At 38.9% G+C, this 18,148-nt stretch overlaps 1 protein-coding gene across 1 annotated transcript in view; it reads right to left on the reverse strand.

Annotated features, from left to right (window-relative positions):
- LOC121393891 (kinesin-like protein KIF28P) overlaps positions 1 to 18,148 on the reverse strand; it is a 41,141-nt gene that overhangs the window by 3,344 nt on the left and 19,649 nt on the right. Inside the window, exons 10-21 of the mRNA XM_041563732.1 lie at positions 17,883 to 18,004; positions 16,948 to 17,038; positions 14,632 to 14,686; positions 12,251 to 12,374; positions 11,296 to 11,440; positions 10,296 to 10,414; positions 9,662 to 9,769; positions 9,288 to 9,559; positions 8,648 to 8,782; positions 6,017 to 6,183; positions 3,576 to 3,682; positions 1,255 to 1,402 (exon numbers count right to left, since the gene is read on the reverse strand). Coding sequence (XP_041419666.1) covers positions 1,255 to 1,402; positions 3,576 to 3,682; positions 6,017 to 6,183; positions 8,648 to 8,782; positions 9,288 to 9,559; positions 9,662 to 9,769; positions 10,296 to 10,414; positions 11,296 to 11,440; positions 12,251 to 12,374; positions 14,632 to 14,686; positions 16,948 to 17,038; positions 17,883 to 18,004 — 1,593 coding nt within the window. The remainder of the gene's footprint in view (positions 1 to 1,254; positions 1,403 to 3,575; positions 3,683 to 6,016; positions 6,184 to 8,647; positions 8,783 to 9,287; positions 9,560 to 9,661; positions 9,770 to 10,295; positions 10,415 to 11,295; positions 11,441 to 12,250; positions 12,375 to 14,631; positions 14,687 to 16,947; positions 17,039 to 17,882; positions 18,005 to 18,148) is intronic.

The raw sequence follows: 18,148 nt of genomic DNA on the forward strand, positions 1-18,148 counted from the left end.
CAAGTTGTCATATTAAGACATACCCATCAATCCATATACCTCATCCTCCCCTGTGGATAACACAGCATCACCCAGCACACGATTAAACACCTAAGAGGCCCCTAATAACAATTTTCAAATTCTAACAAACCCCCAGAATAAGTACCAGCCTTTTGTTCCACAGGCAGAGTAGGGCACACCCAGGAGCATAGGGCAGGCAGATTATGGCACACACAGGGAGCAAAGGGAAGTCAGAGTATTGCACACAGGGAACATAGGGCAGACAGAGTATGGCACACACAGGGAGCATAGGGAAGGCAGAGTATGACACACAGGGAGCATAGGGAAGGCATAGTATGGCACACACAGGGAGCATAGGGCAGGCAGAGTATGGGACACACTGGGAGCATAGAGAAGGCAGAGTATGGGACACACTGGGAGCATAGGGAAGGCAGAGTATGACACACACAGGGAGCATAGGGCAGGCAGAGTATGACACACACAGGGAGCATAGGGAAGGCAGAGTATGGCACACACAGGGAGCATAGGGCAGGCAGAGTTTGACACACACAGGGAGCATAGGGCAGGCAGAGTATGGCACACACTGGGAGCATAGGGAAGGCAGAGAATGGGACACACTGGGAGCATAGGGCAGGCAGAGTATGGCACACACAGGAAGCATAGGGCAGGCAGAGTATGACACACACAGGGAGCATAGGGAAGGCAGAGTATGGCTCACACAGGCAGAGCATGGCACACCCAGGAAGCATAGGGCAGAGTATGGCACACATAGGGAGCATAGGGAAGGCAGAACAGAGCAGGAGACAGGGAAACTGACCACTCTTAGATGTACTACACACAGTTACACAATGCTGGTGCCCTATCAGAATTTGTATGTGTGAACAGGTGAACAATGTGGGCACTTTCAGTCTGGGTCTTAGGTGTGAACAGAACAGGGTTTTAGGGGTGTGAACAGTGCAGGATTTTATAGTTTGAATTTGAGGTGTACACAATGCAGGGATCAGTTAATCTCAATATTGATACATGGTAAGCAGTCACAGCAGGCAGACTTTCATGAGGGGGCCCTTTAAGGGGGGGCACGAGCCGCCTGTGGACAGCCCTGCTCTACATCAGCTGCTATGTTGTCAATTAGCTCATGATCAAACCTATAATCCTCCGCTACAGCTCTTTTCTATAAATGTCAACTTATTCTGGACAAATAACTATCCCTTTGTTGTATATATTTCATCCATATAACTGTAGATAATGACTTACTTGTGGGTTTATCTCCAGATTTTTTCAGTGACTCCTTCAGGAAAATATTCTCTTCCCTCAAAGCTCGGTTTATGTCCCGCAGAAGCTGCGTTTCTTGCTCTAATTTCATCATCTTAAAGTAAAGTTCTGAAATATGATTATTTGAATCCTGCAAGAGAATAACAGATTTGGAGGCACAAAGATAATACAGAGATAAAGACCTGTTTTACATATTTAATAATACCTAAGTTCTTAATGGAGAGAAAGCAGAGCACCTCACATTTGCTCTAGGCAATTGTCATTATTATTTAAAAAAAATCCTCTACAGGTAAGGTCACACTGAGCGTTTCGGGGAGATTTAGTCGCCTGGGGAACTTCGGGCGACTTCGGAAAACGAATCGCCGCGTGTGCTTAGCGCCGGCAATTTTATTTTTCATTTTAGCCAGCACAAGAGTGAGGGAAGGCGTTCGGGAGATTCGTCGCCACAAAGACGAGGCGATTAGTCGCCAGGCAACTAAATCTCACCGAAACGCTCAGTGTGACCTTACCCTAAAACGTAAAACCTCAATGCTTTCTACAATGCAGCATGTTTTATACTTACTGCAGTTGTGCCATATGCATCAAATGAAATGCAATGGCTCATGTGTAAATTCACAAATCAGGTGCAAGTTAAGTATTTTCAACGTGAGGATTACATCACTTCCGGCACGTGACTTTAAAATTGCATTAGCATATAATTCTTTTGGTGTGTCTACTGTGCCAATTGACAACCTGCTGTGAGAACCCTGAATGAATGACTGGTGAGAGAAGCTCTTGGGTTTCCAGCTTCAATAGGCATACTTGAGTTCAGCAGAAGAGACACGGTGGCCATACACAGGGAGATCCGCTCATTTGGCTGTGTCACCAAACAAACCCCGGGGAGCATAGGGTAGGCAGAGTATGGCTCACACAGGGAGCATAGAGAAGACAGATTATGGCACACACGGGGAGCATAGGGAAGGCAGAATATTGCACACAGAGAACAAAGGGCAGGCAGAGTGTGGCACACACGGGGAGCATAGGGCAGACAGAGTATGGCGCACACACACAGGGAGCATAGGGAAGCCAGAGTATGATACACACAGGGAGCATAGGGCAGGCAGAGTATGACACACACACACAAGGAGCATAGGGAAGGCAGAGTATGACACACACACAGGGAGCATAGGAAAGGCAGAGTACGGCACACACAGGGAGCATAAGGTAGACAGATTATGGCACACACAGGGCGCATAGAGCAGGTAGAGTATGGCACACACAGGGAGATCCGCTCGTTTGACGGTGTCACCAAACGAGCGGATCTCTCCCTGATATACCCACATTGATGTGGGCGATATCGGGCTGATCCGATTGTGGGCCCAACGATCGCATCAGAATGAAGGCTATACAGGTGGTCGGATCGCGGGACTGCATCAACAAACATTGCGTCCACAATCCGACGGGATTTTTTACCCTGCCTTATCAGCAGGGCAAAAAATACCTGTTGGCAGCTTTTATCAGCCCGTGTATGGGGGCCTTTAGACACAATGAGGGCCACCATCCCCCTTGACCATCATCTCCGGCCCAGCAAATTTAAGGGGGCCTCGGCTGTGCTGCATTTACTGGATTATCTGAGCCCACCTTGAGCAGGCACTGAAGTAGCCGAAAAGCAGGCACTGAAAAAGGTGCTGTCACAGAGGACAGCTTGTATAGGAGACATTGGGCACCAGTGGTTAATTTTAACTTGTGTAAGGGGCCCTGGAAAGCAATGTTTTTTTTTTTACTTGTTTAGGGCACAAAAACCACCAGTGGTTATTTTTTTGCGAAGGGATTAAACCAAAGGGCTCTTATTTGTACATTAGAAATGAAAAGTCTAAAACGAATTACAATTTGGGTTAGATTAGGTACCTGCTTAAAGAGTGTACCTTGACGTGGTGGCGGGTTTAATAATCCTTTGGCCAAAAATTTTTTTATTGTGTTAATACTCGTATCTATGTGGACTTTTTCATATGAGTTGGGGTGGGTGAGACCTTGGGGGTAGGGTTGCCACCTGTCCGGATTTCACCAAGACAGCACCTTTTTGGAAGGGCTGCCCGGGTGAAAAGTTCCTGTCTGGATTTCCAAATTAGGAAATCTGGACAGGACACTGAAGTGAATGACATGGCGATCAGCCAATCGCTAATGGCCTGGGGAAACTTGGGCATAGTATTTTCCCAGTGTGCAGAGGCACAGAACAAGTGATGAATAGTAAACATAGCTTGAAACTTTTATGGCTGAATATTAATTGCAGAATATTGCTAGAATGTTTTCTTGTATTTACTCACAACTAGAGATGAAGGTGAAATTAAGGTTTTCATGTCATCAATCAAAATGTGATTATCACTTGTGCATGTAGTGCCTGGTAAAGTCCAATCCAGTTCAGAACATCCCTCTTTCAAAAAAATACAAGGTACAATTATTAAAAGCAACATTTGTTTTATGATGAGCTTGATACTTATATTTGGCTTTGCAAATGACTGCTAACAGGGTGTTAAAACAGTGTGAAAGTAATAGCAATAAAGTAACCAGTACCAATACCCACCATGCAATACAGCAGCTGTAGATGAGCCTATAAATGAAGGCACGCCATACTGCAATACTTACTGTATAGAATATGCCTTCTATTTAACACTTACTAGAAATAAATTTGATTTGAATATCTTTTCACTTTTATTTTTCAGTAAAGCTATATTGTTCTACTGGTGCAATGAAACAATCCAGATGGGCCTAAGCTACCATGCCGTGGTAGAAAACACATTAAATAAGCACATCACAAACATTATACAATGGGCATCTCATTAGTAGGATCCGCATAAACGGATACAAAAAATGAAGGCCACTCTCTTCCTCCATAGAAAAAAAATCACCTACCTGCTCAAACTATTCTAAATCTGTCAATGTGGTCTCATTCATTTGTCTTTATAGACAGATTCGACTACAAGCCACTGGGAAACAACAAAAGTAAATAACACTAATGAAACACTGAGCATTTGACCATTCAATCTATGGAAAATGTGCTGATGAGTGTTTGCTTCAGGGCATAGGTTTGTCCGTTACATGTGCTGTACTTTGCATGACTGTGCCTTTGTGCAATATTCCCTTCCCTACTTCTTCCCCATTATTTTGCCATTTTCTATTTCAGCTGTTGTCCTTTAATTTGGGTACTGGTTATGGTTATTTACTGTACAATTTAAATATCAATTCACAAACTTCAGCATTTCTAAATTCCTGGGAGAATAGCTCAGCCAATAAATAGACTTAGTACCACTGCTGATATCAAGAACCACACGTAGGTTGTGTTTTTATTCGGGTTGTTAAAAAATTTGCAAGAAATTTAAGTGGCTCATGCAACATCATTAATGTTGACATAAAAAAGTGCAGGATGGTAAAATGGCATGAAATTTGTGTATGTATGTGTAGGTGCTTGCAACCATGCATGTACCTGCATTATTTTGTTTAAAACTTTTCTTAAAAAGGTTGTTTGAGTTAACTTTTAGTATGACAATTTGCAATTGGTTTTCAATTTCTATTATTTGTGGTTTTTGAGTTATTTAGATTTTTATTCAGCAGCTCTCAAGTTTTCAATTTCATCTATCTGGACTGCACTGATTTGAATGAGAGACTGAAATATAAATAGGCGAAGGGCCTGAATAGAAAGATGAGTAATAAAAAGTAGCAACAACAAAAGATTTGCAGCCTTACAGAGCATTTGTTTTTTAGACGGGGTCAATGGAAAGAGTCAGAAGAAGAAGGAAAAAACTATAAAAAAAAAAATGAAGGCCAATTGAAAAGTTGCTTCGAATTAGCCATTCTTTAACATACTAAAAGTGAGGCGAACCATCCATTTTTTAACCAAGTTTAAAAAAAAAAAAAAAAAAAGTTCTGCAGCAATATAAAATTATATTCCCCCCATTTTTTTTAGCAGTTGCCAATGAGCACAAGAGTAGTAAAAGGTTTTTTTAGGTCAGATCACAGGAAGATTTTTGCCCATAGTTCCAAGCAAAATGCGTTATACAAATCTAAAAGTGCTCACTCCTCATAAGATACCTTATTAAATCATAAGCTCGAAACAGGGAGAATAAGAAAGCTAATAAGTCAAAAACTTTATGAAATAACCAATAAAAAAATTAAAAGTTGCTTAGAAAAGGCTGATCTATAACAAACAAAGTTCATATTAAAGGAAAATTTTCCTTTAAAATAGAAAATCATTCCCAAATTGTGTACTCAACTGTACATACTCAGTTACTTAAAGCTGATACTGATTATTATATAATGTAAACAATTTTTTTCAAGATTTTTTCTAAAAACAATATCAAATGAAAAAATCTAATTTTAATAAAAATTAATTTGAATACATTTTGGGGCCCTTTCTCAGTAATATTAGTCAATGACATCACTCACAGTCTGAAACATATTTTCAACCTGATCTGGACGGTGTTATTCCCTAAAATAAGATAATTGGTTTGTGGTCTGAAGCCACTGTACTGCATGTGATCAGTTTGGTATACTTTAATGGCCCTCTAAACATTGTGCAGGCAATTTATTTTTTTTGTAAAATAACAGAAATTATCATGAAGGCTAATTCTAGCAGCACCACACAGAGAAGAGGCAATATGACCAACACCCAAATCATAGAGAATTCTGGACACAAAAAACAGACAACAATCCAATATCCAAAATAAGGCTGTTGAACATCAATACAAAACAATTACACAAAACTCAGTACCTTGAAGGCCCCACAAATCTACAACCAAGGCATGCTTTTGTAAATAGCTCAGAAGTACATTAGATACATTTAAAGCAACAAAGTGGAGCTTGTGGTCAATGACAGGGTTGACATTTTTCCATGCTGGTTTTGTGTAAAAGCACTGACAAACGTCATAAAAACGATACCTAAACAAAGATGGAAGAAAAATTAATGTAAAACAGATTGTAATTGTTGTCAGATTTGTGCAATAAGGATGAACAATAAAGATACAACACTGTGTAAATTTAAAAATGCCAAGTAAATTAAGATATCATGTATTTTAAAGCATGTACTATAATAACCTTAAAGGGATACTGTCATGGGAAAAAACATTTTTTTTCAAAATGAATCAGTTAATAGTGCTGCTCCAGCAGAATTCTGCACTGAAATCCATTTCTCAAAAGAGCAAACAGATTTTTTTTTTATTCAATTTTGAAATCTGACATGGGGCTAGACATATTGTCAATTTCCCAGCTGCCCCAAGTCATGTGACTTGTGCTCTGATAAACTTCAATCACTCTATACTGCTGTACTGCAAGTTAGAGTGATATCACCCCCTCCCTTTTTCCCCCCAGCAGCCAAACAAAAGAACAATGGGAAGGTAACCAGATAACAGCTCCCTAACACAAGATAACAGCTGCCTGGTAGATCTAAGAACAGCACTCAATAGTAAAAACCCATGTCCCACTGAGACACATTCAATTACATTGAGAAGGAAAAACAGCAGCCTGCCAGAAAGCATTTCTCTCCTAAAGTGCAGGCACAAGTCACATGACCAGGGGCAGCTGGGAAATTGACAAAATGTCTAGCCCCATGTCAGATTTCAAAATTGAATATAAAAAAATCTGTTTGCTCTTTTGAGAAATGGATTTCAGTGCAGAATTCTGCTGGAGCGGCACTATTAACTGATTCATTTTGAAAAAAATTTTTTTCCCCATGACAGTATCCCTTTAATTTAAACACTGTAGCACACACATATAGACATATGAGGGCTGATTTGCAATGATAGGTGCTAAATTGAATTTTATCTCAATTTATCTAATTGCTGACTGGTTGCCATGGGAAACTGCACATTTATAAATGAGTCCTGTGTTGTTAGTTGTAGGCTGATATCCCACGGGGCTGAATCTTGGCCTGCTAAAAAACGCAGGTCAAGAAACGGACCCTATATTGGCATTAGCCTTTCTAATTTTTTTTGCTGCCGAAATCTGCTGACTGATTCTGCACCTGGGCCAACACAATGGTACCGGTTAGGTTCGGACTGGAAAAAAACCCGATCGGTGCCCCCCGTAGGCCCAGACTCGCTCCCCAGTCGGCCAGAACTAAACCAAAAATATGTGGGAGAGGTGTGCCCGCGGTTTGAGCATGCACGTCAGCTTTTGCACATGCATACAGGGGCCCCAAGGTTCCAACCAGTCCAACACTGGTTTTGGTGAAGGTAAATAGTGAATTTTAGCACGAAAACAATTTGCATTTTGGCAAAAGCTGTGTGTGCAATTGTTCCAGGTGCAGGCAAAGAGGAAGGCTGATGCGAGTATAGGGACTGGTTTTGTGTTTTTTAGCAAGCCAAGATTCAGCCCAGTGTGGCCTCAGTCCAACACACAATAATCCTACCAGACTGCATAACTATTCTTGCCAAATACAGTTATATATCTTCAGGAGGATTAAAAAAAATATTTATACTAACACAGTTTGTACAAACATGAGCCATAGCAACCAATAAAGAAGGGGCGTAACTACAGAGGAAGCAGGGGGGCCCAGGTGGTATATGGGCCCCATGAATACATTTTGAATAAATGCTGGTAAAATAAGTCAACCTCTTAACATTTTTGGGGCCTGAAAAATAATATGTTGTGGGACCCTGTAATATCTAGTTACGCCACTGCAATAAAGTGTTTACTTACTTATTCACAAGTGCAGAAAATGGGTTTCAGGTGCTAAGGGCAAACAATAACCATATTTGTACATAAGTGTCAACTCTTTCTTATAGGTAAATAAGAAGGAAAAAATGGTTTAGTCTCTACATCTCTGGACTCCGGCTTGGAGACCCTTGGAGGCTTGAGACCCATCTTATGTTCTGTTACTTGTGGCATGAAAAGTCCCTGTGCTTTGGGCACTGTCTGATTAGTCAGTGTACAGTGCTGAGTTGGCATATGAGAATTAAAATAATGATAACATTAACTCTTAATGCAGCTCTAGAAGGCGGTTAGCACTAAGGATGCACTGAATCATTATTTGTGGCATTTGGGGACAAATCTAAAATCTTTAATGCAGGATTTGGCTGGATCCCGAATCAAACTTGAACCCTAATGAAAACTGAATCCGATAATGAGAGAATAGTGTGTTTAATTAATTACGTTTTATGCCAGATTGCCGCACAGCAAAATCACACAGGCAGCAAATTCAGTAAAATTCAAATTTTAATCTGACCACGGTGATGTCACCACATGACCACTCACAAAATGGTGACATCACTGTGTGGGGTGGATCATAAATTCAATTTGCTATTATTCTAAGCAGTAAAGAAAGTTTATCTTTATTCCAAACAATTCATCTTTGACTACCAAACAACTTTTCAAAACAGTGATTTAGGCAGATATATTACCTTACCCAATCTGAATTCCCCGATTTGTGGCTTCTTTTAACCATCGTACTCCAAGACACTGCAATATATGAATCTGGAATTCTATTTTTTTCCCAAGTAACTCCGTAGGGTCAATTACAATATCTTCTTCTCCAAATGGTCTGTAAGCAAAAAAAGAATTTTAGCTCACTTTCATAAATTTTTTAATCAATATATAAAATACATTGGCAATTTTTAATGTTTCAGAATTAAAATGTATGTTTCCAGGCTCTGATTTCATGTAAATTTCATGCATTTAGCTTTAATGTTTCAAAATCACACAATGAGTTTATCTGGACATATGGCATGACTAAACATTTAATACAGAAGAAGTAGATCTTGGAAAACCACCTTATTTTAAAATAAAGGCAAACGTTTCAGTTGAGTTTTCAGCAATGAACGTAAATGAGAAAGTCAAATCCAGCTGTTTTCTATGGGGAGGTAGAGTTAGCTGAAAGCTATTGCACCCTGCCTTTTCTGAAAAAGACAGTACTAGTCTAAGGGGGACAAATGAGGACAAATCCTTGTGCACGTTACTATGAAATAGTAGTAACACTACTAGTGAATCAGAAACATGAACTTTTTAAAAACAGGTTAATACTTATTAAAAAATAGATAGTACTGTACCTTTCAGTATTAGAGCAAGGGGTAATGTTTATCACAAGAACGGCTTCTTCAGCACCTTCAGAATTTAAAAGCTCTGTCTGTTCCTCCAACGTCATACAATAAGCCAATGACTGAAGCCAGATATGGGCGGATCCTAAATGAATAACCTCAACAGGATCCCAGAAGGGATCACTTTCTCTGTCCAAACTGATGTCTCCATCCAAGTAACGCTGATACAGCTCCTCCATTAAGAACTTTCTGTTAATGAACTTTGATTTTGACCAGATCCACACCTTAACAAAGACAAAAAATAAATCAAGGATCATTCCAGAGTAAGAATATGGGTCTTAAACCTTTAGCTATACTCTATATTTAAATGAATAGTGTTGTTGTACCTGGTTAGTAATTTGCTTGATTACTTTCACAATTATTTCTTTTTGCAGATCATAACCCCTGGAATCAGTCAATGCCAGATTTTTCACCTTTAATTCAAATTTAAGATCCTGCTCCAATAAATAATATAAAAAAACATAATATATAAGTAAAATATTGTCCTCTGTCTTTTCTCTGAAGGCTTTAAAAACTTTGCTCACACATTCAGGGCAACTACTAGGAGGGACAGGTGGGGAGTCTAATGGTGAACTTGGACAGACATAATAACTTTTAAAACAAACACATGGCCTGAAGCTCACGAAGAAGAGGATCCATGGGAGCAGAGGTATAATTACTTGCTGGTGGTGCTGGAACAGGTGTTCTGTGGTGTACCAACCTCCCACATCACAGGTAATACCCCTCTGGTTTTTTGCTGGTTGGCTGGTGCCAACTAAGTAGCATTATTATACATTGAAATCTGAATATTTTGTACAGGTACAGATATTCCTGTCTACTTACATCCAGTCATGGTCTTCTAACTTAATGTGAATTCAACACCAGTCTGTGAATCATAGTTCCCATTTCTATAAATAAATGGGCTTCAACACACGTTAAGCACAAATGAGATTTTCCTCAGAATGCCAAGATAAATATTACCTTAGAAAGCTCCTCACTCATCTGATTTGCTTCTGCTACCAGTGGCATTAGTTTTATGAAGTCATGGAACACAGCGAGGACACTGGGATCAGGTTTACCCTCTTTATTATGTACAGGACCTTACAAAAAATATATATTAAAAAAAAGCTAAATTTTAAAAGATAGTAAATATTTTAAAATTGCATTACAATACTGTACAAGTATAGGATCGGTTATCTGGAAACTTCTTATCCAGAAAACTCAAAATTACAGGAAGGCCATCTCCATAGACTCTACTATAATCAAATAATTTTTTTTTTCTCTGTAGTGATAAACAGTACCTTGCACTTCATCCCAGCTATCATTTAGATATCATTGATCCTTATTGGAGGCGAAACAATCCTGTTGGGTTTATTAATATTGAAATGATTTTTTAGTAGGTTTAAGGCATGGATATCCAAACTAGAGAGATCCCTTACCCGGAAAACCTCAGGTTCAGAGCATTCTGGATAACAGGTCCAATACCTGTGTGTATAACACACATTGTACTATTTACAGTTTCAGCAAAATGATGGATTTACTTCTTTATTCAGCTATACAGTTAACTCAAGGAGCCCACAGTGGCACACGGGAATATTTGTCTCCCGCGATTGTTTATGAGCAGCTGCGGGCGACAAATCTCCTAAAAAATGCCCCTCCATTGCCAATAATTGAAATCGCTGGCAGTATTCCCAATTTGCCGCTAAATTGCCCAATGAGATAGAGAGGCATTTTCTGGAGATTTGTTGCCCATAGTCACGCATAAAAAATCAAAGACGACGAATCTTCCAACCATCCCACTGCCAACAGAAAAACAATGCACTATAGGTACAAGGCATAAATTGCCCCTGTTTACACCACTGGTCAAATTATGTTAATTTCTTTTAAAATAAGTAGTAAATCAGCATAAGCATGTCTCTTAATATACATTGTATATCCTAACAACTGCAGTATACTGAACCTACATGTGAACTGAACTTACCTAATGTGTTTACACTGAAGCCTTCAGCTGCTGCCAGTTCAGATTGAAAGAAATCATAATCAAATCTGCTGAGGTCCTCAGGGCCACGTTCATCAGGAAATCCAGTATAAAGGTATGCACTGTTTGACCCTAGGATAATACGATCCTAAGCAATAAAAAAATGTTATTTACACAAATTTCTACTAGTTTCTGCATTTTACAGTGAACAGGAATTGTAACTGCATTTTATTTTGTTTTACTTTAAAATAAACTTTATTAATCATTGATTTACTAAATATATGAGCTTTCAGAGCTGGAATTTTAACAAAGGGATTACATTTTTACATTTTAAAGTTTTTATCTTGCTCAGGTACCAGTTATATTCTCTCTTTTCATTGCAGGCCCCGTAACAGTATAATCATTTGCCTCACAGAATTATTTTTGGCAAGACTTCAGGTATAGGTATGGGACCTGTTTTCCGAATAAGGGATATTTCCGTAATTTGGATCTTCGTACCTTAAGTCTACTAAAAAAAATACATAAAACATTTATTACAGTGAAAAGGAAAAAAAATTAATTTGGATTATTTGAATAAAATTGAGTCTATGGGAGACAGCCTTTCCGTAATTCAGAACTTTCTTGATAATGGGTTACCAGATAATGAATCACAATTGTATATCAAATATTTTTCTTTTGCAATATTTTCTGTGCAAAACAGGCAAAACTGCAAGTAATTGTCAGTGGCTGCATAATAATCCTGATTTGGGCATATTCTGCCAGACAGGTGTTTATTATTAATGTAATAATTTGCAATGAACTTTATGCATATTTGCCCAGTCTGGCCAGAGGCCAGTAGTACAGAGCAATGATTGTAAATAATGCATAATAGCACAGTCAAACAGTGCAAGAGGTTTTGTACTGTATATAATAGCACCAAACAATGACACTTTTTCACTATTTTATGCCCATTACATACCAGATGCTGAAGCTTGGTGTTGAGAACAATGGGTACTCCGTTAACAACAACCTTTGCTTTTCCGTGGGGTTTTATGAACACTTTACTCTCCGTGTTGATAAAAGTGGCATGTTTGGGTAGAATGCTGTTAAAAGAAAAGGCAGAACTTTATCAAAAATATCCAGTACTAAAAACATCATGATTGAGACTTGTAAGGATGCAATAATAGAGATTTATAATGCAGGTTTATTATTTTACAATGTAGAGATCTAAAACAAATGGACATTATGGTTAAAAAACAGTCCTATTGCATGCATTATGTCATTCCTCTGACTAGTACCCAAGTCTGGCCCAGAACCAATTTTTGAACCGGGACCTGACCTGGACCCACTACCTGCGACACGGACCCACAACCTGCATTTTTACCCACTTGGACCTGCCAAGGCAACTGATATATCTGCTACCTGACCCTCAACCCACTGATCACCATTAAACAGTAAGTGCTCATCAGAAGTGGGCGGGGACAGAAACATGAATGTAAAAATGTTTAAAGGAGTAACATATAGATAATATAAAATAAGAAATATAGAACCGCACAGGGTACCCTCTTTTTTTGCAGGTAATAAGCCGCAGGTACCTGACTGGCTGCAGGACTCAGGTAAGTGGCTCCACTAGCAGCAACCAGGGCCGCTCCTGCCATGAGGCAAGGTGAGAACCTTGCCTCAGGTGGCACAGAGCTGCCAGCAAAAAGCCTCCTCTGGTAATTCGAAGCGCAATAACGCTCACTGCACTAGCAATGAGGCCCCTGCGCGGCCCTGAAGTGAGGAGCCGGAGGGGGTGGCCAATCATCTGCACTATTAGAATCCATAGCTAAGTGGGTTGTACTCTGCAATTCCAGCCAGGACCGGATTTGTGGAAAGGCCACCAAGGCCCAGGCCTAGGGCGGCGGGATTTTAGGGGGCAGCATGCTGCCCAACCACACCCACATTGGTTCAAAAACACTGGAGATGCGCAGAAGATACAATAATTTTGCAAATTTCCCGTGCCCAATCCACATTGCTCCAGTCCCGATTATGAAAATTTGCATGAGTAAAGGGGGGGGGCACGGGCGACGAATGGCAGTGGGCCTAGGGGCGCATGCTATGTAAATCCGGCCCTGATTCCAGCTCACCTGCAGGTGTCATTCCAATGAAACTTCAAATAAACTCTAACACTAAACAGAGATTATCAATCTGCTAATCTAGTCTTCAAATTTTTGTGTGATGATTTGTGATACAGACCTCCTGCTGGGATCCATGATAGGGTTTTTATTGGTGTTCGGTTCATGGGCAATAGCCAATCACATTGAAAATGTGTTCTACCTTTTTTTCATTAAAAGGGGAAAATTGATCATGGATTTTAACCCTTACTCCTTCATACCCAGAATGAACAGAGTCTGTTTACTTAAGTGTGTCTCAGGTAATAGGAACTAATAAAATATGGTTTTAATTGGTGGAATCAAAGGTACAATTATACTGTCTTTCAATTGCTGTTTATTCCAATAACTAATAAAACTATAGATTATTTTTATTAAATGAACACTATTCTGAAAACGGTCCAAATATTGGCCTTCTGGCACACAGCGGTGTATAGTGCACCATTAATGGAATAGTACTTACAGGTCATCCCTTCACTGGGCACCTTTAAAAAGTGTGTGAAGCAAGAATTAACAGCAGTTGTCTCCTCTATATACCAAATAGATACATGTTACAGGGATACTGTCATGGGAAAACATGTTTTTTTCAAAATGCAATAGTTAATAGTGCTGCACCAGCAGAATTCTGCACTGAAATCTGTTTTTCAAAGGACCAAGCTGATTTTTTTTTTGTATTTCATTTTGAAATCTGACATAGGGCTACACATATTGCCAGTTTCCCAGCTGCCAACCGTCATCTGACTTGCACTCACTCTTTCCTGCTGCACTGCAAGTTGGAGTGATATCACCCCCCCTCCAGCAGCCCATAAACAATGGGAACGTAACCAGATAACAGCTCCCTGGTAGATCCAATAGTAAAAATCCATGTCCCACTTTGACTCCTTGAGTTACATTGAATAGGAGAAACAATAGCCTGTATTACAACTAAAAAAAATACACTTGTTGGGTTAGGAATGACATTTTACACGGTAGAGTGAATTATTTGTAACAGTGTAATTTAAAAACGACACCATAAAAATCATGACAGAATCCCTTTAACAGCTTTACACAGGGATGGAATGTAAAGAAGAAAATTAATTTAATCATTATATGTGTGTTCCACTATATCTTGTATGTGCTGAGAACTTATGTGTATGTGTACAAGGGCAAAGCTTATAGGGATAATTGTCACCAAGTGTTCAAAGGGTTAAGTAGCTATAGAACATACCCTAATCCTCTCACGGTTATTACATTTGAAGGTGCCTGGCCAACATCAGAGGCTCCTGAAATAAGAAACATACTGTGTATATAAAACATACATCTTATGGTTGCTGATCTTCTTTATATTCTATACAGCACCAAGACAATTTTGTTTAAAAAAATAAATAGCAGAGCAGTGAATGTTTCATCATGTCTATTGCATCATATTATGCAGAATGAACTATGGCTCATATATAAATATAGCAGACCATATATATTTATATAAACAGAACTGTAATTAAAGAGAGGTGGGGTAGATACACAAATTCAAACCTCTTTCTCCTACAGAAAAATTATTTGCAGTGAATTTGGACAATAGGAAAGATATGTCAGCAGTAATAAGAAGATTAACATTTTCAAATTGTGTAATATATAAAGGAATTTGTAATGTGTTTTACATGATTTGTATATAATGGCATTATACCTGAAGATGGGCGATGTCATTTCCTGTTAGATCACTGAAAATTCTGTGCAGTAAGTCTATACTGTGAGATGGCTTGTGGGCTTGAGAAAGGACACACTGCATACCCAAAATCTTGCCTTTCACGCCAATCATATGTCTCTGTATTTATGATGGATGCACAGGATTTTAATGCACTTTTTTGAAGCAATGAATGGTTCAAGTGCTGCCTGATTTTGCACATTATGGGGGTTATTTACTAAACCTTGAGTTTTTCTGGTTGGGCTTTTTTGGGGCAAAAACATTTTTTGTGAAAAAAAAACTAAATTTTTACAAGATTTATTATACCCTGATGCTGCAAAAAGCCAGAATCTGAAAAACCCCCACCTCAGACCTGTCCAGGTCATGTATAAGTCAATGGGAGATGTCCCTATACCAATTGGAAAATATCATGGACTGCGCTGGGCTTGATGAATTCTGGGTTTTTTAGGCAAAACCCAAAAAAATCAAGTCATCTGTCCCAATCCGATTCATTTGAGTTATTTATCAATAAATAAGGCAAAATTGTAGATGGGAGTTTGGCCAAGTTTTTTTTATTTAAAATATGAGATAAAATCAGATTTTAGTAAATAACCCCCTTAATGTGTGTGTGTGTGTGTGTATATATATATATATATATATATATATATATATATATATATATATATATATATATATATTGTGGTAGAGTGACTAGGAAAAGGTGGAAAAAGGTCACTCTAGCCTTTAATTTCTCCCCAAGTACTGAGAGAGGCTCCAGGAAGGGAGTTATTAAACAGAGAATCAGTGCTCTGTTTAAAGATTTCAGTAGCCAGGGACTCCATTCCATAGAGCCAGTCCAGAGATTGGAGTTCACCTTCCACAGGAAAGCTGTCCTGTGGAAAGACTATTTAAAGTTAATTGGAATAGGAGAGTCTCTCTCAACAGGGCACAGCAGGTAGGAGACCTGGCTGTGTTAGGAACTTCCAGAGGAGCTGGGAGTGCCGCCTGATCCTGCCAGAAGCAGAGGGAGCCCGTGGCTGTGTCTAAGAGCCAAGTTGTTGTCTGTGTGGGACATTGAAGAAAAGCCAGGAGGCTAAAAGGTTCACTCCAAGACTGTGAGTACAGGGGTGAGCCATAACAATTGTTTTGTTTGCTGGTAGTCCACAAGGGGCCCAGCCTAGTCAGGGACTGCTTCAAGGTATGAAGGTAGTGCCCAATGGGCTAGGTTTTTATTTTATTATTTGTTTTGAATGATAAAATGGTCACCCCTGTGTCTGTGGACAATACTGTGTTTGTGTAAAGTTGGAAAATAAACCTCTGTTTTCCTTGAAGAAGCTGTGTGTCCCTGTCTTTCTGCTCCTTTCTCCTATGCTGCCTGCTCGCCATTGACTAATCCCCCCTAAAAGTTACGTGTTCAAGCCGCCAGCTTGTCACTATATATATATATATATATATATATATATATATATATATATATATATATATATATATATATATATAATGTCCCATGCAGTTTTCCATTCCAGTTGGTAGCAACATAATTCATATCATTCATAAGTAATAAGATCCTTGGAAAAAATTCCCCTACATCTTCCTATGGGATTTTCCCCACAATTACAATTTAAAGAAAATAAATAAATAAATAAATAAATAAATAATTAAAGTAACCACTTGTTTTCTAACATTGTAATCTCTCAAGCCCAACCCTTGTGAGATACTACATATGCCTCTTGTCCAATGCTGAATGCATATACTCCAGTCCAAATAGCAGAACTTATTACCAAGAAATATATATCTGAAAAATATGGTACTATGGTGTGACCTTAACATTGGCTCCCTGAAAGTCATTTAGATATGTGGTACCTTCCTGAATAAAGTGTTTGAGAACTCCAGAGAGCTGTGGGTCTTCATTGATGTTTAGTAGGTAAGGGTACAACTGCATCATTCGTCTTTCCTAGAAATGAGAGAACCATATAACCATGGATTTGGACATAATATAACTGGTTGTGAGTATTTTTTATTTTAGTTTACATTTACTTCCTAACTGATCTACCTGTTTGTGCATTTAGTGAGTGATTGAAAAGTGAGTTTCCCTCTGGGATTTTTAATCAGTTGTTTTAGAAGTCAGAACCAGAAGTGCAGAGAAAATAGCCAGCCAGACATACATTCAATAGCAATTAGATTTTCAACTGTCTTAAAGCAGTGTTGTTAATTGGTGGAGTAAAATCTGAATCTATATCTTGATGAGAGTCATGTAAGAGCAACCCATGTTCTTTAATTTGCTGCTTCTACTGTCAGGGTTTCCTTTTGTCCAATTCCACTGGACAATGATTATGATTTATGGTTCTGTATAGAAAGATGGTATTTTTTTGTATTGTACAATAGACAAAGTGTACACCATAGCTGTAAGGGTGTTAAGAGTGTAAAGGTGGGTACGCAAAACCAGATATTGTTGTCTATTTCTTCAATCACTGCCCCATGTCTGGCTCCAAAGCACCCATATTCTATAAAGACTTTCATTGGAAATACTGGGTAAATCCAATTCTCACTGTTTCTGACAATGTGTTTATATCGTGATGGAGAGTATTGCTGAAACTGCAGGAGTCTATATACAAGTGTTTCTGTACAATCCCTAACTTCTAAAACTAGTACATCTCTATATCTGAAATGATATGTTACTGTATATATGTGATTCTATATATCTTGTCATATATTTTAACATTGATCCACTGTACCTAGTGTAACTGAAATCTGGCCTCCCTATGCTTTTTCTGATTAGGTAGTTATAGAGTAGGCACCTGTGTGATTGCAGCATATTGCTGTTCCCATTCTTTTCGTGCCTCCATTAATTGATGCTCCCATGTAATCTGCATTGTCTGGATACGGAGCTCATTCTCTGCAAGGAGACGGCGCAACTCTTCTGAAACAGAAAACATATCTTACACTGAGAAAGCAGAGTTTCAAACTTCCATTCCACTGAAGGATCTTGGACCCTGAAGACAGATATGCTGAAAGAGGTGGGAACTACTAGTACTAATATTGAAAATAACATCACCTCAGTGAG

The sequence above is a fragment of the Xenopus laevis genome, chromosome 5L, assembly GCF_017654675.1.
Source record: "Xenopus laevis strain J_2021 chromosome 5L, Xenopus_laevis_v10.1, whole genome shotgun sequence".
Lineage (NCBI taxonomy): Eukaryota > Metazoa > Chordata > Amphibia > Anura > Pipidae > Xenopus > Xenopus laevis.